Genomic DNA, 25,316 nt, shown 5'->3' on the forward strand with positions numbered 1-25,316 from the left:
CACGAGCAAAATCTTGACAACACCGGTATGCAGTAAAAAATATTTGTGACACATGAAATGTAAAATAGTTAATAAACCAGTTTGAAAAAGAATATCTAGTCTGAATGTTCTTGTATGCGCTTTACCATTAAGTAATGAGAAGTTGATATTAGCTTTGCACTGCACCCTTGTGACCAGTTTTATTACTCAAAATAAACCTCTTCTGAACGAGGATGGGGAGTACGTGCAAAATTATAACCCGTATTCATTTGCTTAATTCTCCCACTTCATACAGGATTTTTAGGAGTTGGCAGGAATCGCTACGTGTATCTTTTTATCCTGTGTCACTGACTCCCCCTCCCTCCTCCTCCGCTTGCAGAAATTTATAAAGAACGAAAATCTGACTGGGGAGGGGGTTGATACGCCGAAGCCGAAATCGAGAGGCGAACCCAGGAAAGAGGAGTATTTTGTATACGGGACTTTCCCCTCCTTCGTCCCTAAAAGGAGGGGGAAAAGTCGACTTTTTAAGGAGACGAGAAAAGAAGGATCGGTAATAGGCGACGACGCCTATCTTTGTGGATATATATATTTTTAATTCGTAAAAATATGGCCGAGAACGTTCTGGACTCTGGCCCGCCTTCAGCCAAGAGGCCTAAACTCTCCTCTCCGGCACTTTCTGCCTCAGCCAGCGATGGAAACGGTAAATATCGTTATCAAATCCCATATAACCCAGGACAAAAATATTTTGGTGTTTTATTTAGATATTTATTTATATACTTTATGGTCGTGTTTGGCAAAACGTAGAACGATTTTTCTATTTTGCCGTAGCTAGCAAACCGAGCTTAGCTTGTCATTCCAGCTTACACCAGCTACGCCAGTTAGCATCGCGGCTGCTAGCCAGTTAGCACCAGCGTTAGCCTGCAGGATGACTGGGAAGATCAACTAGCTGGTCGTTACCCATCTAGCTAGGTTAAGTTGTGAAGTGCTGTTTTTCGGATTGCACAAAATGGATCACAACATGGTGCATGTAAAGGATGCAATCCATGTGTGTTTGGTGAAAACCCAACAGAATAAAACGGGTGTTGTGTAACGTTAATTTAGTAATGATGGCTAACGTTGTAGCTACGAGTAAACAGCAGTGTTAACTTCGCTAGGTTATAATCAAAATTCAGTTTTGACTGAGTTTGACTGAGAATGCTTGGTCACCTTAATAACTTGTATCTTGCGTAAATCTCCAGTTGCACATCACATTCATGGCCAAGAGCCTTAATGTCTTATTATTCTAGTTTCTCGTCGTAAGTATGAACGTAATTTGCGGAATATTTTTTTGCTGTAAAGTTTCACATTTGAATGCTTCAAAGAGACGCAACTACCTCAAGGCTTGTTTCTTCTTAGCTAGCTAGCTAACAATCGACAAAGATGATTGGTCATTAGCTTTTTGCTAGTTTACTTTAACAACTTAAATACTTGCAGTTCAGGCAATTCGCTGTCTAGTTAGGTTAGCTATATGACCTTAGTTTTCAAACGCGCATCCAGTTTTATGATCGTATCACTCTACTTTAATAGATCTCATCTGGAATTGTATTTGTAATTTTGAACGTCGTTCAGCAATGGAGTTGTGCTTAACTCAACGTATAGCCAGCAAATGTTGATAGCAGGTCAGATAGCTGTTATTGACACTGTAGCTATAGGTTAAATGGTATTAACAGCGTAGCTAGCTGTTTATAGGTTAAATGCCGCAGCCTCAGGCCCACTCGTTACAACTCCGACTCTGCTGCTGCTTCTGGCATTGTTAGCTATCTTAGCTATTTCGCTAAGTAACTGTATGGCTTCGTCCTTTGAGGCACCACGGACTTCAGTATGTTAAATTGAAAATCACAAAATTAACCATCATTTATAACGTGTAAATTTAACAGACGTTGGATAACTGCTAGCAGGTTGATTATATTTCGCCGATTGGACTGACTACTGGAACGAGCTTACCAAGTTAGCTAAAATAGCTAACGCTAGGTTAGCTAGCTAGTTGTTTCTAACACCCGATTGTCTTAGGTCATTTTTCTTCTTCTCAACTCGCTAGTTAGCTGTCTCTCTTCCATTGTTCAGCAGTAACACTACAAATGAACTTGCATGCTAAAAATAATGAACACATTTAGTATTAGTCGTTCCTGCAAATTTAACCGATATGTTAAACTTGTAGGCATCATTTTGTTTAGTATTTTTAAAGTTCCGTTAGAGCTTGAGTGTGTATAGAACGATATCAGTTTCTGAGTCTCATTCACGTAATAGTGGGTTTTTTGTAACATTGTGTCGTATTTCTCACTCTTTGTGATATTCTTTGCGGGAAACAACACAATATATCTGCTTATTTGTAAAAGAGGCAGCATGTAGTTAAATAAGCAGGACGGTATCTTTTCTTTATGATTTGTGTGTCTCAAACGCTCAGACTTTACCATTTTTTAATTTTTTTTGTTAAATAGCGTTCATGCAATGGGCCACAGACTCAGCTTACAAAATCAGTAGAAATTTTATAAGGTATATAAAAGAGAATTTGCACTTTGAATATGTACTATGTACTCCCAATCTTGGGTGTAATATAGTGAATGTGCTGCATTCTTTGCAATAAAGACAATTTTAATATTCATTTAGATTCCTTATAAAACTAGTAATGATGGAAGAGGTTTGAGCATCGTTATGGGATAAAATGAAATGGTTACAATATCATATTTTGAATTTCATTAGGGGTTCAAAAATACTGCATGCTTTCCTAGTCAAGTGTGATTTTAGTGAAGTGGTGTTAAGCGCACATTAGTTTCAAAGTGGGATGGTGAGTTGACTGTAGATGTCTCCTAAGCAGTGCGGCTGTGTTTACTTCTTGAGGCTTTATACTTTGACCTTATAACTATAACTTCCACTGATGTACTTGCATTTGTCTTTTTTGGGAGCCAGACATTTGTTGATCTCTTTCCTTACTCCCCTGTAGATTTTGGCTCGCTCTTTGACCTTGAGCATGACCTCCCTGATGAGCTCATCAGCTCCTCTGAGCTGGACCTGGCGAATGGAGGGGACCTCGGCCAACTTCACACCAGCTTGGGTGGTGCTGGGGCAGTGGGTGGAGGGCTTGCAGGGCCTGTAACTGCTGGCCAAGATGCAGCAGCCAAGCACAAGCAGCTCTCTGAGCTCCTCCGGTCTGGAGCACCGCCTGTACCTACACAGCAGCAGGGAGGCAGCTCAGCGGGGGCCTCCGTAGGGCATTTGGGGAGTATGAAGGCATCTCAGGGGCCCCAGAGCATGGTCCCACAAGGGCAACAACACCTCTCCCCTCAGCAGGCCAACCTGATGCAGCAGCAACAGATGGCAAGCATGGTGGGTGGCATGAACAGAGCTATGCTTGGCCCTCAGAAAGGCAATGGTCAGCAGCAGGCAGGTGTGCCTGCACCTCAGCAGCAAGGCATGATGGGAGGACAGATAATGAATGGCACACCCAGAATGGGGTATCCCAATCCAGGCATGGGCAGTAATAGTAATCTGCTGGCTGAGACTCTACAGCAGCAAGCAGCTGGTAGCCAGGGTGGACTTGGAGTACAACAGCCTGCTGCACTGAACAAGGTGAGTTAAGTTTGATTTATTTAATTGTGTGTCTGGGGCAACAAAAGTGGTCACCATGCCTCATTAATTTTCTTTATATGTTTTTACACAAGCAATAAAACAAATTACATATTGAAGTTTCTAGTCAACCCACGTTTCATTTGCCATAAATGGGGGGGTTTGGGATGGCAAAAAAGCATTTTTTAAAAAGTGGGTTATTTTAATGGCAACCTGCAGATCTCTTCGGTGCTTGTCTGCACAAAGCAGCTCATCAAAAGCCGACAATCTGTACTTTCCTACTAAGTAGCATGTATTTACTCACAAAGGCAGGTTGCCATTAAATCCCTTATACAGTTCAGTAGTCCATTTTAAAAGAGAGAGATGTTAAACATGTGCTAAAGTAGAATGCTTATTAAGATTTTACAATTTAGCTTGGGGTTCTTGTTCAGGATAAAACAAGTTATGGGAACTTGTTGACTAAATTATATAAGATTGAAGTCATTTGCTCACCTGCCCTTTTAAAAACTGTTTAAATGCATGAGCTTAAACTGCAGCTAAAAAATAATCAAGTAAACAGGGTCATTGGCTGTGGAGTGGAAAAATACACAGATATGACTGTCTTAAGTCTTTCTGATACAGTTTCTGTTTTCCTAAACACCTTTTAATCTGCCTACAATGGTTCAACACACTTCATTTTTCTGTTTCCTTCCTCTTATGTGTGATCCCAGATGGGTATGGTGGGAAGTGCAGGCCCCTATGGAAGCCCCTACAGTCAAAATGCAGGTCAGGGCCTGGGTGGTACAGGCCTGGCCCCGCAGCTCCTTAACAAGCCTGGGTTGCCCAACAGCCTGGCACAATTCAACATGGACAAAAAACCCCAACCCATGCCAGGCATGTCGGCCATGGTGAGTAGCCACATCGAGTACAGAAATCCTGCATGAGCCCAAGAAACTTGACATCAAGCAGTCCAGTTGGCCAGCAGTGATGCCTTAGACAAATGGCAGTGATTAATTGAAAACACTTGTATTTCACAGCCTCTCATTAACATCTGTTGAAAGAGTTTTGAGCCAGTTGGGACATTTGATGACTGGGATCATTTATAGAATTTGATGGAATTTTTGCATCACTTCTCAAGAAATCTTTATATTGTTTTTAGGATAACTGGAAAAAATGCTAAGAAATCTTTTACTTTCATCTGTCCAGTCAGGGAGGAAAAAAATTGGAGCCATCTTCATTGTTTCTTATAGTTTCATTTTCATACTTTGTGGTTAGCTCCAGGTGAAATTCAAGCCAAATGAAAATTCCTGTCACTGGTGTCGTTTTGATTCCCAAACATGTTTAAACTCTTCCTGCAAAATGCTGCATATCCTCCCCATAATCAAAACACTCATGCTTCTCCCCCCCCCCCCATCTCAGGCCTCCCAGCAGTCACCAGCAGGGGGTGCTGGAGCCGGAGGGGCAGCTGCTATGGTACCCAATTCCCAAGGAGGAATTGGCCCAGGAGCTGCAACTTCAGTAGTAACCGGGGCAGGTGTTCCTCCAACAGCCGACCCGGAGAAGCGCAAACTCATTCAGCAGCAGCTGGTGCTCTTGCTCCACGCCCACAAGTGCCAGCGACGTGAGCAAGCGAATGGGGAGGTGCGGCAGTGCAACCTGCCTCACTGCCGCACCATGAAGAACGTCCTCAACCACATGACGCACTGCCAGGCTGGCAAGTCCTGCCAGGGTAAGTTTGGGGGGCGTGGCAAAACAGTTTTTCAGTAATTCATGTCTAATCCTTCCTGGGTAGCCCCCCCCCCCCCTATTTATTTAATTATTATTATTATTATTATTATTTTTTATTTATTTATTTATTTATTTATATATTTTTTACTATTGGTGCACTAAATGTCTAAATGCTGACATTCATTTCCCTCACTTCAATCTACAGTGGCACACTGTGCCTCGTCCAGGCAGATCATCTCGCACTGGAAGAACTGCACAAGGCATGACTGCCCCGTCTGCCTGCCACTGAAGAATGCAGGAGACAAGAGGAATCAGCAGAGTGAGTGTGTGTATCAGTCTAGGAGATGCTCCTTCTCTTCATTTATGTTTAAAAGCGCTTGCACTTTGTACACCTTGTATACACTTTGTAACGTTGTATCCCACACCACTTACATTTTTATGCGTGATGGTTGTGTGTGTCATACTGATTACAAAAAGCATCGTCCTCCTGACTCTTGCGGTTTAACTCTTGCATCTTCCTCACCCACAGCTCTGCTTGGCACCTCTAGTGTGGGTTTAGGTACTTCTCTGGGTTCCACACCAGGCTCACACAGCGCTCCCAATCTCAACACCCCAGGTCAGATAGACCCCAGCTCAATTGAGAGAGCATATGCAGCTCTTGGCCTCACCTACCAGGGTAACCAGGCACCCACTCAGCCTACACAACAAACACCTCGGCCCCTTAACACCATGGGTAAGGGGGTGCTAACCATTGTTGTGTAGATCTATTGGTGGTGGTGTTTATTATTAATAAGCCAAAGCTGTGTGAACAAATGTAAAAAATCTTCATATACTGGTCTTAATTTTCCAGCTGGCAACCCAATTGGTGTTAATGGGGCTGTGGGAGTGCAGCCTCAGAACCAGCCATCTAACCTTCTTCAGGATGCTATTCTGAATCTCAACATGAACTCTCAGAAGTAAGCAATTTGATCATCCATTCAGCATGTCACAGTTATGGAAACCCGTGATTGTCCTAGAATGCGGTTTTCAGTTCGTTATATAGTGCAGTTTGCTAAATATTGTGCCACACAGCTATGAAGGTCTTATTTTACCTGTTCTACTACTTCTAGTCTGATGAACGACAGTAGTGGAGTGGGCAGTGTGGGTTCCGTGACTGTAGCTACTCCAGCTGCTGGTGCTGGAATGAGGAAAAGCTGGCATGAGGACATCACCCAGGACCTACGCAACCACCTTGTACACAAACTGTACGCACTTCTTCATACTACATCACTCGAAAGATTCAATTGACTTTAGTTGATTATTGCTGCAGTTAAGAGTAGAAACAACAATTTATATCTGAGTACTTTTATTGTATGTGTATCTACTTCTGTTCTGAAGTGTCTGTCTGCTCTTTCTCTTGCAACAGTGTCCAGGCCATCTTCCCTACCCCAGACCCAGCTGCACTGAAAGACCGGCGGATGGAGAATCTAGTAGCCTATGCTCGTAAAGTAGAGGGGGACATGTACGAATCTGCAAACAGCAGGGTAAAGAGCCCTTCCTGAGTACTGTGTGCGTGTGCGTGTGCATGTAAACTTTCTTGTCTTTTGCTGCGAACTGGGAAATTAGATTTTTTTCCCCCCCAATTTGGAGCCTACTAGATCTTAGATTAAATCATTCACGTCGAGTTCAGCTGTCTGAAACCAGTAAGTTCGTGTTTTTTAAAAAAAATTTTTTAAGTGGACGTGATGCGCTGTTAACAGTGCCAAAATTGATCCTTTTTTTTTTTTTTTTTTTTTTTTTGCAGAAATTAAATGCATTTTTCAGTTATCAAAGCATCAACCAGCATTTAGCAATTTAATTTCTAAACTCAAGTGGTTAAAAGGTTTTTAAAAAAAACCCTCATTTGTTGCTCACTTTTCACAATGAGCACTGAGATGCTGAAGAGGTGTCAGAATCTCAGTTCTGAGAAATAGGACCTCTCGGGAAAAACTCGACTTTCCAAGTAGGGATTATGAAACACTACTTTCCAAGTGGAAATTGAGATGGGTGGCCATTCAAATGGCCACTTCCCTGTAAAATGGTAATGAATGCAGCATACTTGCTGCTAGATTTTTAATTTTTTTTTAATTCTCCTTGTAGGCAGAGTACTACCACTTTCTGGCTGAGAAGATCTATAAGATCCAGAAAGAACTAGAGGAGAAGCGACGGACACGGCTGCAGAAACAGCAGGGCATGATGGGAGCTCAACCTGGCATGGCTCCCGCTGGCATGCAGCAGGGACCACCCAATATGGGACATCAAGGGCCACCCACAGGACTGCCCCCCAGTGAGTAGGCTAGTTAGGACTGCCCACCCCCCCAAATTAGTAGGCTAGTTAGCAACTTGAACAGATGGGAACACGTCATCATATTTATTTATTTTTAAAGTATAGTATATACTATGCAAATATTGTAATTGGCAATGAGAATCCTTTGGTGATATTTCAGTAATTGTATTGCATTTTCAAGATAGGGCTTAATGAATACTTCCCCCTCATTGCAGATGGCCCTCTCTCAGATCCATCAATCGTGCGGCCTACTGGACCAAACCAGATGGTCAACAGGATGCAGAATCCCACTGGTCTGTGCTTAAGATGCTGAAAGCCAATATTTTTGTTTTATACAACAAAAAATGCTTCTTTACTAACTGAAAATGCTTGTCTTTGGGCTAGGAATGAACTCGTTTAATCAGATGCAGCCCATTGGCCAGAGGTCCACTCCTCCTCTTCCACTTGGTGCACCCCTTAACCAGGTCAGTAAGGAGACTTGCTCTGCTGTCTTTTGTGTCCAGAAACTATCTATAATTTTATGCAAGAACTTTTGAAGCATGTTAAATGCTTTATGTGAAGGTTGAAAGCAGAGGGCTGGGTAAATGAGCAGGTCACTATGCGGGGCTTATAAAAGACCTGCAGTGCTTGAAAATATTGTAAACATTTTTGTTGGAATTGGAGCGCTAACTTGAATGCAAAAACAAGTTCTAACATTTAAAGCCTTTTCCAAAAAAAAGTAATGTAAAATAATTAAAACACCGGTAAAATGTATAGTCATAAACATAGTAAAATGTATAAACATTAGCTATATTCTGAGCTATATTCATCTCCTGACTGAAGCAACACATGAAGCCCTTTGGGAGCCTCTTGAATGCCAGAGGAGCAGTTGTGTACTATGAGTACCTGATGCGCCAGAGCTCATGGAAGCTGCCCTGACATTCTGTTCACCATGGTTGAATGTATCTGTAACTAACGCACCAATGCTTAATATTAATGTTCATTGTTTCACTGTTCCAGATGGGTATGGGGCTTGCACGCATGACTCAACCAAATGCTGCACAAATGCAGAATCAGTACCTACCCCCTGGCCAATGTTCTGGTTCAGGCCCAATGCTTGGCACTGGTCCTGTTGGTATGGCACAGCCTGGCACTCAGGGTGGCATAACTCAGGTAAGGGAGGACGTTCTAACAGTACTTATTATAACAGGAAATTGGAGCCTCTAACACTTTCTCAAACCATGTTACGGCAGTTCTGATGTCACTGCTATAATGCATCTTGTTCAGCTAATTTGGTAATTATCAAGTGTTGAACAGGGAGAGCACAAGATTAAAGTACTGTGGTCCTCCAGAAAGGGATTGAGCTAATACTGCATTGAAGAGCCTCTTATAACCTACATTGATATCTTATTGTTGAGGTGTCTGTGCTTCCTTTCATGAATATTTTAGGAGTAACATGCATCTATATTCCCTGTCTTTCCTGCTCTCGCTCACTTGTCTGCACAGTCCTGCCCTGTGTCCTCGGGTATTTTATAGTGTTCATATTGTCATGCATGTTTTATGTGGAGCTGATTTACTAATGTGCTCTTACTGCGTCTGTGTTTTGGTATTTCAGCAGGGACCGATGCCGACCCCACCGTCTCTGCAAGCCAGCAGTCCTTTGGGCCAGCCGGGCTCTGCTGGGCCAGTTGGCAGTGGGGCCTCAGTGGGTTCTCTAGGGCCCAACAGCATGGTTGGGGTGCCCCCATCATCGACACCCTCTCAGCCCCTCAACCTTCCCCACTGCCCACCCATGCGTCAGAGCTCTCCCTCCCCGGCACGCAGCCGCACACCGACTCCACACCTCACGCCTCCCCCGAGCCTCTCAGGCTCACAGACTCCACAGCCCCACACCCCGAGCCTGCCTCACCTAGGGAGTGGTCAGCAGCCATTGCCTCAGCCTACTAATTCTGACAAAGCGCTGCAGCTCCAACAGCAGCTTTTAGGAGCGGCTTCTTCAGCCACACCCAACTCCGCCCTTCCACCTCAGCATCCACCCACTCCAGTAAGTATTTCCATGCAACTGCAGTGTAAAATAAGTTGATGCCATAGAATCATGGCGCTAATAACTGGTGCTCGTTTCCCCCACAGTGTCAGGTCCCGCCCACATTCTAATAGCTGCCGTCTGGTTTCATTTCTTCCCTTCCATGTCAGCTGTCTCAGAAGGGATCTCTGCCAGTGGAAGGCCAGGCTTCCACTCCTGCTTCGGTGAGCAGCGTGGACGCAGCCTCCCAGCCGCTGCCCTCAGATGCCACCGCTGCTCTCGAGCCCAAGATGGAGGTCAAGCAATCAGAGGAGGAGGAGGAAGAAGATGAGGAGGAGGAAGAAGATGAGGAGGAGGAAGAGGAGGAGGAGGAAGAGGAATCAATGAAGGGAGGAAGAATCGGAAAGAAAGGAGAAATAAAACCTGTGGAAAGGCCTGAGGTAAAGATCAGGGAGAAGTTCTGTGAGCAGACAGGGACTGTCGCTTGGCAGTAATTGCGGTTTGTGTGAGAGGTTGCTTGTCTCTCCCTTTTAGATAAAGAAGGAAGAGGGGTGCAGTGAGGGATGCAAAGGTATTCCCATGGAGACCACTGCAGCTGCAGGAGAGGACAAAAAGTCTCAGCTAAAGATCGAACCTAAAGAGGAGGATTCGGGGGCAGGGTCCACAGGATCCCACAACTTGCCTTCTGGAATGCCCATCAAAAAGAAGAGTGAGCACATTCTTTTCACAAGGCCACATTCAGATGCAGTGCATCACCATGCTTTGACACATTATTTTATAAACAGATTACTTTGATACAATATCTCTGTGTGTTTGTATTTGTCTTGCCAGTCTTCAAGCCAGAGGAGCTGCGACAGGCTCTGATGCCCACGCTGGAGTCTCTCTATCGCCAGGATCCGGAGTCTCTCCCCTTTCGCCAGCCTGTGGATCCATCCCTCCTGGGAATACCTGTATGCGACCCCTGCAGTTCACTTGCGAACCCCAAACAAGTGTTGAATTCATAAATGTGTTTGTGTGTTTGTGTAAACTCCAATGTAACCCTGAGTAGTGATGCTATGTTCTGCCTCTTTTGATTACTTGTCTCTCAGGATTATTTTGACATTGTGAAGAATCCTATGGACTTGTCTACTATCAAACGTAAACTTGACACAGGCCAGTATCAGGAGCCTTGGCAATATGTGGATGACATCTGGCTCATGTTCAATAATGCTTGGTTGTACAACCGCAAGACGTCACGGGTCTACAAGTACTGCTCAAAGCTGGCAGAAGTGTTTGAACAGGAGATTGACCCCGTCATGCAGAGTCTTGGTTATTGCTGTGGGAGAAAGGTATGCATGGCAAAGGGAAAGAACGTTCTACAGAGTACATGTGCTGTATTCTCACATTTCCATTCAAAAGAAAAGCAGTAGTTAAGCTATTAAGTGTCGGTGTAGCTAGGATACAGTGTACCATTTCTGGGCAGAGTTCTTGCGACCTGAAGCCTAAGCTCACAGCTGGAGTGTAGACATTCAGCTATTCTTGTAATAATGCCTTGTCCAGGCTGTTTCTGAAGGGTTATAAGAAATTTCACTGCAGATGCATGGTTGTAACCTAAAGAGAATGATCTGGGTAACCACTGATTAAATGGGTAGTAGTATGTTTCTCTTCTGTGATTGTCTCCATCTGTCTTTTTCTTTCTTTTTTTTTCTTTTTTTTTTTTTTCCTGCATCTCTTTACTATTTTTTCTGTTTTTGTATTTGTATAGCTGGAATTCTCCCCTCAAACTCTCTGCTGCTATGGGAAGCAGCTATGCACTATACCACGAGATGCTGCTTACTTTAGTTACCAGAACAGGTAAGGGACATGGGGTGGTGATGCATACACACACACACACACACACACACACACACACCCCACATTCATGTGTGTGTGTGTGCACACGATATGCTTCATTGGCAGAACAGATTAAGCCCCAGTTGCCAGCCATGACCAAGGCTCATGCCTTTTGTTTTAGATGAATGATGAGCAGGTTAATTAGGATAACTAACGTCTAATATTCACTCAGTAAACAAATTAAACATAACATTAAGTTTGCTCTCCACTCAGTAACCATAGTGATATTGGTAAAATACTGTGTAACTCTGTATTTGTATTGGGTGCTAAACCACCTGTTAAAATGAATTGTTCATAAGAAAATGTATTATGTCATCTCATGATATTTTTTTTTCTTATTGTCGTATATACAAATTAGCATATATACATGTGTTCAGAAGAAGCAGAGCTGGTTTGCCATTTAAAGACTTAGTTCTTATGCATATGCATGCTTCTTTTGAGGAACAGTTTCCTTAAAATGCCATTCTTTATCTGACAGTTTGCTTCTGCTGCGTGTGTACACGTTTTAATGTGCTCATGTGTCTGTAAATGCTTCCCCTCACCCCTGCCTCCTCCTGCAGTTGATTCTGCCCTTGTTTAGCTGTGATGTTTTACTCATTACACATGCAAACGCTAATCTGTGCTTTGCTTTGGCTTTCTGCTTGTCTTGTCTGTTGTCGTCTCCCTGTCCATCCATCCTTTTCTACCAATATCCCCCTTCCCAACACCTTTCCCCTCCCTGTAATTCCACGTCTGTCATGTCTGCCATGGCCTGCTTTCGTCTGACCAATCATCTGCACCATTACCCTCCCCTCCCTGCTCAAAAAAACGCGCATCTTGATTGGCTCTTCTGACGACGACCCTGTTCTGCGCTCCTCATCTGTGCCTGCTTCCCCTTTGGCCCGCCCTGCCTTGCCCTGCACTGATTGGTGTCCACCTCTTCATGGCCTTTCTGTGACTGGCTGTGGTGTTTGGTGAATGGTATAGTTCACCAAAATATGGGCTTCTTGCTGACAGGTACCACTTCTGTGAGAAGTGTTTCAACGAGATCCAGGGTGAGAGCGTGTCCTTAGGGGATGATCCATCCCAGCCTCAGGCGTGAGTATCTCTGCCATCTCTATGTTTCAGTAATGGTCTACATATTAAGTTGTTTTTTTTTTGGAGTGGCTTCCCCCCCCCCCCCCACATTTCCCAAAATGATTCCTCGTCCTTCTAAACCTTTCTTAATTTTGCAGTTGATAGAGGATTGCAATACAGAATAGGACATTGCACTAGTACAGAGTAAATATAATTAAATTGCAGTTTTCATTGAGCCATTTGTCACCATTTAAAAACTCAGAAAACATCTGTGTTTCAGATCCATCAACAAGGAACAGTTTGAAAAGAAGAAGAATGACACACTTGATCCTGAGTTGTAAGCCATTTGATTTTCTTTTGTTATCTCTGATGATTTGCTCTTAGGAGTATGCTTCATAAATATACTTAATATCTCAATGAATAAATGTATCACTGCGTGATGGTGGGTGGGTGCATGAGTATTCATTCATTTGGCTTTATTAGGCATCATCAGTGACTGGCAGCCACTATTATTGCCTGTCTTGGGGAAATGTTAAACTTTGAACTGTTTGCTGTTCCCTTTGTAGATTTGTTGAATGTATGGACTGTGGACGTAAAATGCATCAGATCTGTGTTCTGCACAATGACATTATTTGGCCAGTGGGGTGAGTCTTAAACTTTTCAGAGAAAATTCAGATAAGGCCTCCAGACATTTTTAAATTGCAGTTAGTGTCGCTGGCTGTCTTTCAATAATTACTTATCTAACTTGTATATCCTTTATTACTCTCTCAGCTTTTCATGTAACGGCTGTCTGAAGAAGTCAAACAAGACCCGCAAAGAAAATAAATATGCTGCTAAAAGTATGTTAAACTGGACTCAGAGAATTATCTGCTAATTAGAAGCATTCACAGTTAACCAGTAATGTTAAACTGTGCAGTAACATCTTGGAGCATAACTGCAAATTTCCCTCCCCCATTAGGGCTACCACAGACAAAGCTGGGCATCTTCTTAGAAAGTCGGGTTAACGATTTCTTGAAGCGGCAGAACCACTCTGAGTCTGGTGACATCACTATCCGTGTTGTCCATGTCTCTGATAAGGTGGTGGAAGTCAAACCAGGAATGAAGTCCAGGTGAGAATCTCCATCTCCAGCATCTATCTGCTTTGTTTGATGTGGTCTGATGATGGTCATGTTTGGTCTGGACTAATGTTGATGCTATTGAATGATGTCAATTGAGGGGAAAGTCCAGCTTTGTTACCTTTTGTTTATATTCTGCAGATCTTGATGAAGGATATGTTATCTGACATGTTGATGGCTTTTGTTCCTCTTCCTCAGGTTTGTGGATAGTGGTGAGATGGCGGAGTCTTTCCCGTATAGATCAAAAGCTCTCTTTGCCTTTGAGGACATTGATGGCATTGATGTGTGCTTTTTTGGCATGCACGTGCAGGAATATGGCTCAGACTGCCCACCACCTAATCAAAGGTCAGCCATATTGAACCATATCAGTCATGTTCAGTATCTCAATTAATAAATCCTGCTCTCCCTCTCCCTGATCTATCAGGAGTATTTTGTACAGAGGTTTCTAAATGAAAGTTGTTGGACTATTTGATACTGCTGTAATTAATGCTCTAACTACTTTCTCCTCCTGCCAGACGGGTATACATATCCTACTTGGACAGCGTTCACTTTTTTCAGCCACGATGTTTGAGGACAGCAGTATACCATGAGATTCTTATTGGGTATCTGGAGTATGTAAAAAAACTAGGGTACGAAACTCATTTTAATGATGCTAAATGTAATGTGTAAATAAACGGCAACAGTTCTAATAAATGTACATGTAGTGAGCTTTACACCCTTGTTATAGTTTGCCACTTGTAAACATGCCCATGGCTGTTTTTCTCAGGTTTACCACAGGTCACATTTGGGCCTGCCCTCCTAGTGAGGGAGATGATTACATCTTCCACTGTCACCCTGCGGACCAGAAGATACCCAAACCTAAACGGCTGCAGGAGTGGTATAAGAAGATGCTGGACAAGGCTGTTGCTGAGCGCATTGTACATGACTATAAGGTAAGGATGGGTCCCTTTTGAGTATTGGTTCCTCTCAAGGTTTCTTCCTAATGCTCTAGGGAGATTTTCCTTGCCACCGTCACCCTTGACTTGCTCACTGGGGGCTTGGACTCAGATATTTGTGAAGCTGCTTTGTGACAACTGTTGTAAAAAGTGCTATATATAAATTTGACTTGTTGTTTTTGTTTTTCTGCTCTCTTCAAAATTGATTTGTTTTCATTAATTACAAAATTCCTTGCATAATACGGTTTTACAAAAACAAAGGGCAATTCAAGGTGCACCAACTCCCTGTTGATACCTTTTGCAGGACATCTTTAAGCAAGCGACAGAGGATCGTCTCACCAGTGCGAAAGAACTGCCCTACTTTGAAGGTGACTTCTGGCCTAATGTGCTTGAGGAGAGCATTAAGGAGCTGGAACAGGAGGAAGAGGAGAGAAAACGGGAAGAGAATAGCACTTCCAGTGAAAGTGTAGACGTAAGTTAGAAGCATTGCAATCATAGGCTACCTAATTACACGCATGCGTGTGGGGTGGTACATTTTATTTATTTATTTTTAAATAACTTTTTACACACAATGAATCTGATTCTATGCCACCTTCCAGGCCACAAAGGGGGACAGTAAAAATGCCAAGAAAAAGAACAATAAGAAAACGAGCAAGAACAAGAGCAGCCTGAGCCGAGCCAACAAAAAGAAACCAGGGATGCCGAATGTGTCCAACGACTTGTCTCAAAAGCTTTATGCCACTATGGAGAAGCACAAGGAGGTAGGAAGAAGGGTAGTTGGTCTTGCATTCAGCTGTGCTGTGACTTGGAAAATGTGTGGTATTTTCTAAACCCTTTGGTACCTCCTTTTAGGTGTTCTTTGTTATCCGGCTTATTGCCGGGCCCAATTCCAATGCTGTTCCGCCCATTATGGACCCGGATCCTTTAATGGCGTGTGACCTGATGGATGGGAGAGATGCTTTCCTTACTTTGGCACGGGACAAGCACCTGGAGTTTTCCTCACTCAGGCGTTCTCAATGGAGTTCCATGTGTATGCTGGTAGAGCTGCATAACCAGAGCCAAGACCGATTTGTCTACACCTGTAACGAATGTAAACATCATGTTGAGACACGGTTCCACTGCACTGTATGCGAGGTAAGAAATGTGAACCACTTCAGAATTTTGTTCTTCAGAATGGAAACAAGCCAAACTCATGCTTTCAAATGAAACATGTAGTCCTGTGGTGTATTTAATAACTGCTGTTCATCATTCTGATGTGCCCTACTATACCTTTTCTCTCTCCTCACAGGACTATGACCTTTGCATCACTTGCTACAACACAAAAGGTCATGAGCACAAGATGGAGAAGCTTGGTCTGGGCCTGGATGACGAGAGCAACAGCCAAGCTGCGGCCTCCATGCAGAGTCCAGGAGACTCGCGCCGCCTCAGCATCCAGCGCTGCATCCAGTCTCTGGTGCACGCCTGCCAGTGTCGAAACGCCAACTGCTCGCTTCCTTCCTGTCAGAAGATGAAGCGGGTGGTCCAGCACACCAAGGGCTGCAAGCGCAAAACCAACGGTGGATGCCCCATCTGCAAGCAGCTGATTGCGTTGTGCTGTTACCATGCTAAACACTGCCAAGAGAACAAGTGTCCTGTGCCTTTCTGCCTCAACATCAAGCAGAAACTGCGTCAGCAACAACTGCAGCACCGAGTTCAACAGGCCCAGATGCTCCGGAGAAGAGTGGCCAGCATGCAGAGAACGGGCCAGCAGCCCATTGGAGGGCTGCCATCACCCGGGAACAACAGTACCACGGGGCCGGGCACGCCCACACCAAGCACTCAGCCTCCCACCCCCCAGACACCTACTCAGCAGTGTCCACCCCCTGTAGCCCAGCCTGGTCTTGCTGGAGGGCCACAGCAGCCGCAACAGCCACAGCTGGCAGGAATGGTCCAGCATCATCAGTTCCAGCAGATGCCTGCAGGTGGCAGTATGATGAACTCCCCACAACAGCAGATGGTCCAGCAGCAGCAGGTGCAGCCTCCTTCAGTGCAGCAACTTCAGCATCCCAACAGCCTTCCTCCCTATGTGCAGAGGCCTCCAGGCTCCTCTCCACTCTCCCAGTCGATAGGGAAGCCAGGAATGAGCCCAATCAATCAGCAGCAGCAGCCCAACCCAGGACAGAATGCCTTCCCGCCACAGCAGCTGCCTGGCCCTCCCCCTGCAGCCCTGGAAATGGCCTTGAAGATCCAGCGGGTGGCTGAGACTCAGAGGCAGATGGCAAAACAAAAGACGTTGCAGATGAATCCGGGACCAGGGATGATGCCTCCACATGCCTTGCACCAGGGCCCGCAAACCCAAAACCATCCTGGAGCGGGAATGGTTGGGGCCCAGGGAATTCCTCCGCAGGCGCCGGTGGCTGTAGCCAGGGCTCAACTGGAGCAGCAGCAGCAGGGTATGGTTGGTGCAGGCATGCAGCAGCAAGGAGGGCCACCTAACCAGCTGCCTCCTCAGGTGCCGTTGCCCCAGCAAGCTCCCCAGGGCGGGGCTCCACTTCATGGCCCACAGTGGGGAGCCCCGGGCATTTCCCCTCAGCAGCGAGCAGGCATGATGAACCAGATGGGGCATCCAGGAATGGTGCCAGCGCAACAAGCACAGCAGGTAGCACAGCAGCAGCAAGTCCCACAACAGCAACAGCAAGGTCATCCTGGTGTCATGGGCATGATGGGTGGCCCAGGCGGGGCTGCAGGGGCGGGCCCTGGTGGCCTCCCTCAGAGTACCTTGCAAGACCTGCTGAGGACTCTACGCTCCCCCAGCTCCCCTCTCCAACAGCAGCAGGTCCTGAACATACTGCGCTCGAATCCTCAGCTCATGGCAACCTTCATCAAGCAGCGTGCACCCAGATATATGGGCAGAGGCGGGCCTGGAGCTGGAGGTGCGGGCCCCGTAGTCATGGATGGACAGCAGGTGAATGTAAATGCTGGGGCTCCTCAACCAGGTATGCATCTGGGTCAAGGGACAGGCATGGCCCCTATGAACCCCCTTCAACAGCAACAACAGCTTCAACAACAGCGATCCATGATGGGTGTTAACATGCAGCAGCAGCAGCAAGGTATCATGCCAGGTCAGGGCACCAACATGGCCAACATCTCTCCTCAATTCAGAGAACTGATGAGGAAGCATCTGCAGCAGCAGCAGCAGCAGCAGCAGCAACAGCAGCAGATGGGAAACCATAGTCAGTTTCAGCATCCACAGACACAGCAGCAGGGTTATCATGGCCAGCCTGGCCTGCCACCGCAACAGCCTGGTCAGCCTCAAACTGGTGGACTCCAGCAGGGGGGAGCCCAGCCTGGGATGCAGCAGAGCTACTCGAGCACCATGTCTCATCAGCAAGTGGCTGCAGCTTTGCAACAGAGGCTGCAGCAGCACCTTCAGATGCAGCAGCAGCAGCAGCAGCAGCAGCAGCAGCAGCAAAATGCTATGGGTGGACTCCAAGGGGCTGATGGCAGTCCTGGAGGTGGTGGCTCGCTCCAGCCCCCTCCAGCTGGTTCCCAGCCACAGCCTTCCCAGGCCATGCTCCAGCAAGCACTACACCAAAGGCTCCTCCAGCAGCAGCAGCAGCACCTGGGTAGTAGCTCTCCTGCCCAACACAACAATCCAATAAGCCCTCAGCAGCAGATGTCCCAGTCTCCCCATTTGCAGGGCCAGCAGTTGCCCACTTCCCTGAGCAACCAGGTGCGGTCACCACAGCCATCGCCCAGGCCACAATCTCAGCCACCCAACTCCAGTCCATCTCCTCGCCTGCAGCCCCAACCTTCACCCCACCGCATTTCTCCCCAGACCCAAACAGGGTCCCCTCTCCCTAGCCACCTTCCCCAGCACCACACTGGTATGGTGGCTCCTCCACCGCCACAACCACCACAGCAAGCATCTCAGCAGCAGTCTAACTCTTTGGACCAAGCACAGTTTGGGTCAGATCAGAACACCATGCTTTCACAGCTTGGTGGAATGGTGGCTCTGCATGGGCAAGGGACTACTGAGATGCTGGCTGGTAACAACCAAGACATGGGGACAAATATTAATCACTCATTAGATCTGATACAGCGTTAAGTCCTCAACTGCCCTGTTTCCCAGGAATGGGTTGCAGTTTTAGAATTTACCATTGCTGTCATTATTAGTGTTATTATTTAATATTTTTGAAGTAAATGAAAAGAATACACCTTCCTATGGGAGATACTACATTAAATGCGCAAATGAATAAATTAAATAAATGGTAAGTTATTACTGTTAATATATACATATATATTTTTTAGCCAATTGTGTTCAAAGGGTTTTGGGTGAAAAGGATGGGAAAATTCGCCTTGGTATATGATGAGTAATATTTTTGGGGATGTCCGCCTTTTTTTTATAGATATTTTTTTAAGGTTTTAAAAGCGTAAAATTAAAGAATACCATAAACAATAAATCTTCTTTTTCCTTCATATACCATCAAGATTGTACCCTTTTGGAAGTGTTAAATTCTGACTAGTAACTGCTGGTGGTGGTGAACCTTTTTATTTATTACCATCACTCTCTTGGTCAGCTTCAGTCCCCAGAGTGTTCACGTGTTCCTTTCAGACAGCTAATAGCATATTATTTGAAACGGCTACAGTTCACAAAGAATATATTTTTGTTAACCAGGCAGAAAAAAATATTTTTTTTGTATAGTTTTGTGAGGGGGGGGGAGGTGGGCTTTAAGTGTTAAGGGTTTTGACTGTTTTCTGATGGCAGGTGCATGGGATACGACTGTCCTATGTTTCTCAGTTGTCCTGTAAACTCTGAATGTGTACCCCATTCTCTCCTGTCTTTTTCCATTGGAACTGTAATAGAACTGCTGACACTACATGTGTGTTATGATCACAGGACAGAGTGCAGTGATTTCTACCAAGAAGCGGTAGCTGACTAAGTGATGAGGGAATGTGGATTTCTCACAACAACTTTTAATGCCCTTTTGCTATCTTACCAACTCTGCCCTCCAATATCACCTCTGTCCAAGAAGGAACTATTCTCCTATGGCTTTTCAATGCTCAGACCGTAGGGATCTAAAAATTTTTTCCTACTGTATAAAGATAACTTGAATCTTTTTTTGGGGGGGGGGGGGTTGCGCTAATACAATGTACATGGATATAGGCAGGCAGACACAGAATTTCCTATTGCTGTTTCCTGTTGATTTAAGCTCTTAGGAGTTGTAGACCTTTAGGGCAGCTTAGAGCAACCAAGCTCACTCTAAGAAGTTTTACCGTGAGGTTGTTTTAAATTGGGTGTTGGTCAGACCAGTACTATTGCAACTTTTTGTGTGTGAACCAAATTTGAGATCTTCACGTGAAGGTGATTGGTGTATACAAACAGGGCAGTTCTTGCTCTCTTTGTCTCCATGTTGCACACAAACATGATTTGGAGGGCGCATGCTGTGCATTTCAGATAAGAAATTTGAGGGCAGTTTGACAATGGAAAAGAAACAGCAACCCTATCCAATTCCCCTCCCTCTCAGTGCTGACAGAAAGGGGTGCGGGAAGACCACATGAAATAACACAGTGGCAATATGGATTGAGACTTCTTTTTATTTAAAAAAGAAAAAAAAAAAAAAAAAGGAAAAAAACAAACAAACCCTTGTCTTTTTATATATATATATATATATATATATATATATATATATATATATATATATATATATATATATATATATATATATATATATATATATATATAATTTAAGTTTTTGGAAAAATAAACTTGAAGCAACAGGAGCTTATAAATGACACTTTTCTAAAGATGTAATAGTGATGCAAAATGACACTGCAGTCATAACCTACGTGTCCCACTTGGGGACTGCTGAGAAATATCATGCCGTTTTGATGAAATGTCTTATACATGCATATACGAGTACATACTGATTCACTGTACAAACCATGGTAACTGAACAGAGGTTTTTTGTTCTTGTTTCTTTAAGAGATGCAGACTGGAAAAAAGACCATGTGATTTATTAATTATGACCACTTTTCTCTTTAATTTTCTCTTGCTAACACTTCTTGGTGCTTGCTGAGAGGAGCAAAAAAAAGATGTTTTGGTTAAAAAAATTAAGTTATTTTGGTGGTCAGAATTTTGCCAATTATTTAATTGTACATTAAAGTATGTTTGTACCAATGGAAATCACTTGGCTTCTGGTGTGACTTTGCTGTTTTAAAATTCTAAAGCGATGAATTAAAGGGAGGGGAGGGGGGTATTTGGTTCCACTGATGTACAGTAAGCTGGTCTGAAATACTGCAGTACTCTCACCATGCTTTTACTCAGATTTTCCAGACCCTGAGCAGGGGTGCTTGGCACAGCTGATGTTGATTAGTGTGTTCCATATCTTTTGTGTCATTTTAAAGAATAATGTACATGACCGATTCCTTACATTTAGCTTTATTACATTATAAAACACTTGTCTAATAGATAATACAAATACAACAATGTATTTTTAAGCATCACTACCAGATTATCTGTTTTAAAGTGCAATTTTTCATAGAAGCAAAAACAACCACAGATATCTTGGTAATATGAAATGTGTACATGTGTAACTTACTCAGCTACCACTAATTATAAGAAAAGTACAAAATAGTCACTTCCGTTACTAGAGATTATGTTCAAATATACATTCAAGTCAACATACAAAAATACAGACAAAACTGTCTTCAGTTTTCCACAGGCAAACAAATCAGGCCCAAGTTGGGGGTAGTTTTTTTACAGTTATGTTTTGGCATGAGTATACATATTAAACAGCAAGGGTCTATCAGAGATTTGTCATAAGTACACAGTGCAACACAGATGCCATGGCTGAATGAAGAGGAATTAATTCAAATACAGATGCTACAGAAACGCTACATTATTCTATTATGTATATAATCTAGATCAACACATTTTAAAAAATGGAAGAATTAGGTTTTTTTCCCCCCATAATTTTGCAGTCTATGCAAAAGGCAAAGTTCATTGACCAATTTGTGATTCCCAAATAAGTGTACCAGTTCAAATACAGGGAAATTCCCAACAGAAGTTACAGTAAGCTTGCACTATATGAACGGATGCTACGGCTAGATTGTCCACACTTATGCCAGTATTTGTTCTGTACTAGAGAGGTTGAAAATTGAGTGCAAGTTAGCTCGTAATCTACCTATCCGACTGGCACTCAATTATCGAACCAAACTTTATTTTTAAGCATTTTAGGTCTTATTATTCAAATGTTTTAAGGCACGCCACCTACAAAAGGAAAGGATGGTCTAACATTATTTTGTAGCGCAATTGGAGTGAAAAATAATTTGGAGTACAATAAACTGACATAACTCCATCACAAATAAAATGTTTGGTTTGGAGAATTTCTTCCATAAATGGCAGTGTTGTCAATGGATGGTTTACTAGTTGACAGTCAGTTGGTATTACACATTTTTTCATATTTTTAAATGATAGTTTTTCTTAATTTTAGTGGCTTGTGATTTTTTTTAATTTTTTTTTTACTTCACTTGGTTCCTCAAAGCGCACTGCAAATTCAGTAAAATTTTACGAAGCATCAACAATGCTTAATAACAGCCAAACATACACTGATCACTATGGACAAGCTGAATCATACTGTCTTGCAAACATAGTTTCAAATTACTTTGTGTACCCACCTTTATCAGTTAACTGGAAAGAACATATAAAGGTTTAATCGTGGTTAAAAGCTTCAAATCTCAGGCTTGAAAGATAAAAGTTTATCTTGTTAAACAGAGGTCCTTCCTAATTAATGTTAACAGTGCAAGTAAATCAGCTAAATGCCATAAATGTAAATGTAAGTTCAGAATTAAAAAGAAGTTCTATCCATGCTGATTATCATAAATTTACTTGGTAATGTTAACAAAAGACATGCTGCAGAATGAATTAACGCAAAAAGGCTGTGTGAACATAGTGCATTTGATGAATGTGTCCCATACCCTTCACGCGTTTATTTTTCTCTCAACATCTTCAGACTTCCTCATGTCTGAATATTAGAATTCCAGTTCCCAGCTTCTGAAGAAGCCCTTCGCAACCAAAGCCTCTCTAAACGTAACTGTCAGTGAATTGAGGGTGACGTCGGTCACAGTTACCTCCTCTGGAACCATGAGTGGCCTCCACTCATCAGACAAGGGACACTCCGTCACTTCTTCTGTCCCTGTTATTGGATTCCAACCCTCAGTCCTTATGTTACCTATGAGAAAACCACAGGATAACTTTTAGGTATTGATCTGGTACAGTAAACGCTGAACATATGGAAGCAATCAATAAATAATTGTCTAGCAAAGAAAAAAAACCAAAACATCCCCTAAAACAGGCTCCTGACATCAAACATACATATTGAAAAATACTAACCTTAAGGGGTGATTCAGTGGATGATGTCAGTTTAGTATGCAGTAAACATGGAACAATATTCAGTGCAATGACTGGTCTAAAACTGTGCCACAAAACTAAGTAAATGTTCTTCACCTTTTGAGTATCTGAATGTGTGTGTGAGACTACCTTCTGGCACACTGATTAAAAAACAAACCAAAAAAAAAAAGCCCTGAGCCCAGATGGAGAGGCTTATTGTTTTGGTACAGTGCCTGGAGTGCAGCTATCTAAATGAGAGCTGACAAATCAAAGACAGCACTACAGCCCTGGTGCTGAATTAGGTCAACATGGTGTTTATGCCAGCCTGCCCGCATCTAACATACTTACTGGTTGTAGTTGCCCTGTCAGTCTCTGCCTCTTCTTGTCTCATACCGTCCTCTTCCTCATCCTCATTCTCGTCCTCTCTCCCCTCCCAGTCCTCCACTGATGGGTCTATGGAGTTTCTCTTCTTTCTCTTGTGCTGAATCAGTTGCTGATACACCCTGTCTCTTTTGGACTGGAACTTCTGGTCCACATGGCCAGTCTGCGGGTCAAGTGAGCCAGTGAGGGACAGATGCAAGTGTGCTGGGGACTTCTCTACAGCTTTATGTGCACTCCGGAGATCCATGGTGTAAATGTTCTGCAGGGTAGAGAGAGGTGGAGAGAAACTATACAGCAAAAATGGACGTCAATAAAGGTTGTGAAAAAGTGTGCAGTCATTATGGAGAAAGCTATAGAGTAGATGCAGTGGGCATTACCTGCACAAGAAGTCTTTTTGGTTTAGGCCCTCTTTTACGCCAGCCCACTGCTCTGTCCCTGTGCTCTCTATTGGACAGTAAAATTGAGATTTGAGAGAGCTGATGCAATGTTGATTGCTATGTTACTATGTTGATTCTGGAATTTGAACAAAACTCACTTCTCTTCATAAGCCAGAACAAGCCGAGGATCTAGGATATGCTCCGCAGGTTCCCACGTGCTATACCTGTGAATGAAACACATTCACATGTACCGCACCAGATAATGATTAGATAGTAACACACACTCACTCACACACACACCCTTCTCAGTTGTTAACATAAATACTGTGAATGAATGACAAAATCGTACTTACTTTGGGGGCCACCCCTTCCACTTCAGTAAATATTCCACATTCCCCTTAAACATAAAAAATATAATAATTAATACTTTTAGCTAAAGGTCTCCCCGATCAACCGTTTTACTACTTTGGGTGATGACGTAATGGCATATGGACACACTGGAACGAAGCTAAATCACCTAATTTAATTAAATTATCGTCAAAAATCCAGTTCCGTATTTGGAGCTACAAGAGGGAAGAGCACACCGACGGGCGTTAAGGTGCGCTTTTCTAACGACGAGGCTTTTTTTTCCCCAGCTGACATTTGTCATTTTAGCCCACTCTGACGTGTAAATCCCCGTCAGATTTGGAGAGTATCATTGCACTGCTTCGGGAGGTGCGTCATTTTCGGTTAGTGCGCAGTAAATTAAAATAATCTTAGCATGACACAGTAAGCGGGCTGTCGCTTTAGTAACACATACAAAAGGAATCCGACCGCTGTAACGTCTTTTAACTTCAGCACAGCTGTTCGCGTGTAAGGATAGTGCGTAGTAAAATTTACGGTCGCCGTATAGAGCAACTGAAACGAGAAACGGTAGATGAAATATCTGGTTCACCAGCTGGTTTCATAACATGCCAGAGCCGTTTGGTTGCTTCTTCCAGGCTTTAGTGAAACGTTCCCACGTTGGAGGAGAGAACGCTAACCGCTAAGCTCTCCGCCCCTTACAGCATGTTGGGATGTTAATGATGTAAACACTGATCTGTCTAAAATCCGAAGATTACAATAATTAACTGGGACAGTTCTGCAAACAACAACAGAAGCAACAACAATACTGTGGCACGTCTAGGTACACAAATACATTTATATTTCTTACCTTCCGTACTCTTTTCTTTATAATTGATTCCACAGCAAACACTTGTTCACCGATAGCTGACAGTTCCATGGGATTATTTGCGCTTTTAATACGCTCCTCCGAAATAACGAAGCTTCCTTGATGTATTCGTGACTCCTGTTGGTCGTTAAAGTAACTATAAATCTGTTAAAACAACGATTTCCTGCTCCCACTCTCACTGTCCTCTTCGCAGTCTTGTCTATGTTGTTTCTAAATCTTTTTTTTCAGCGTTTCCTCGTACTAGATCTTTCTGCGAGTACAGTGACTTTTAAAATCTGCGACACATCTGCATCGCTCAGCGCGCCCCCGTGCGTCACCACGCGTACACACCGGTACTCTCAGAGCTGGGCTGCGTCTGCCGACGACGTCCACCAGTAGGTCAACCCAAGTTCACGTCTTTCAT

At 43.7% G+C, this 25,316-nt stretch overlaps 2 protein-coding genes across 4 annotated transcripts; one reads left to right on the forward strand and one right to left on the reverse strand.

The window, feature by feature from the left end:
* The first annotated feature begins 210 nt into the window (after positions 1–210).
* ep300a (E1A binding protein p300 a) lies at positions 211–20,128 on the forward strand. 2 transcript variants are annotated; one of them, XM_035533372.1, is made up of 31 exons: positions 211–679; positions 2,960–3,585; positions 4,293–4,469; positions 4,981–5,290; positions 5,495–5,614; positions 5,819–6,022; positions 6,140–6,245; positions 6,399–6,533; positions 6,695–6,812; positions 7,408–7,594; positions 7,810–7,887; positions 7,979–8,058; positions 8,594–8,746; positions 9,189–9,617; positions 9,767–10,036; positions 10,131–10,305; positions 10,428–10,546; positions 10,685–10,924; positions 11,341–11,429; positions 12,465–12,545; positions 12,805–12,861; positions 13,091–13,168; positions 13,296–13,363; positions 13,483–13,633; positions 13,838–13,984; positions 14,155–14,268; positions 14,406–14,571; positions 14,879–15,046; positions 15,174–15,335; positions 15,427–15,708; positions 15,863–20,128. In XM_035533372.1, the coding sequence occupies exons 1-31, from the start codon at positions 586–588 to the stop codon at positions 18,659–18,661; spliced, it is 7,983 nt and encodes a 2,660-aa protein (XP_035389265.1). In that variant the 5' UTR covers positions 211–585; the 3' UTR covers positions 18,662–20,128. The 2 variants fall into 2 exon arrangements, with proteins under 2 accessions (XP_035389265.1, XP_026861807.2); XM_027006006.2 differs by having other exon boundaries at positions 5,495–5,608.
* Positions 20,129–20,977: 849 nt separating this feature from the next.
* On the reverse strand, positions 20,978–25,202 carry cbx7b (chromobox homolog 7b). Of its 2 annotated transcripts, XM_027006101.2 has the most exons (6): positions 24,896–25,202; positions 24,057–24,100; positions 23,862–23,927; positions 23,704–23,770; positions 23,294–23,585; positions 20,978–22,787 (listed from the first exon to the last, which is right to left on the reverse strand). In XM_027006101.2, the coding sequence occupies exons 1-6, from the start codon at positions 24,962–24,964 to the stop codon at positions 22,588–22,590; spliced, it is 738 nt and encodes a 245-aa protein (XP_026861902.2). In that variant the 5' UTR covers positions 24,965–25,202; the 3' UTR covers positions 20,978–22,587. The 2 variants fall into 2 exon arrangements, with proteins under 2 accessions (XP_026861902.2, XP_026861903.2); XM_027006102.2 differs by lacking the exon at positions 24,896–25,202 and having other exon boundaries at positions 23,294–23,613; positions 24,057–24,082.
* Positions 25,203–25,316: the final 114 nt, after the last annotated feature.

Source organism: Electrophorus electricus, chromosome 14 (genome assembly GCF_013358815.1).
Source record: "Electrophorus electricus isolate fEleEle1 chromosome 14, fEleEle1.pri, whole genome shotgun sequence".
NCBI classification, from domain to species: domain Eukaryota; kingdom Metazoa; phylum Chordata; class Actinopteri; order Gymnotiformes; family Gymnotidae; genus Electrophorus; species Electrophorus electricus.

Coding starts and splice junctions, on each gene's coding strand:
- cbx7b (XM_027006101.2), bottom strand. CDS start 24,964: ATGGAACTGTCAGCTATCGGTGAACAAGTGTTTGCTGTGGAATCAATT. Junction 24,101..24,895: donor TAAAGAAAAGAGTACGGAAG/GTAAGAAATATA, acceptor TTTATGTTTAAG/GGGAATGTGGAATATTTACT. Junction 23,771..23,861: donor GTTCTGGCTTATGAAGAGAA/GTGAGTTTTGTT, acceptor ACTGTCCAATAG/AGAGCACAGGGACAGAGCAG.
- ep300a (XM_035533372.1), top strand. CDS start 586: ATGGCCGAGAACGTTCTGGACTCTGGCCCGCCTTCAGCCAAGAGGCCT. Junction 3,586..4,292: donor AGCCTGCTGCACTGAACAAG/GTGAGTTAAGTT, acceptor GTGTGATCCCAG/ATGGGTATGGTGGGAAGTGC. Junction 10,547..10,684: donor CATCCCTCCTGGGAATACCT/GTATGCGACCCC, acceptor CTTGTCTCTCAG/GATTATTTTGACATTGTGAA.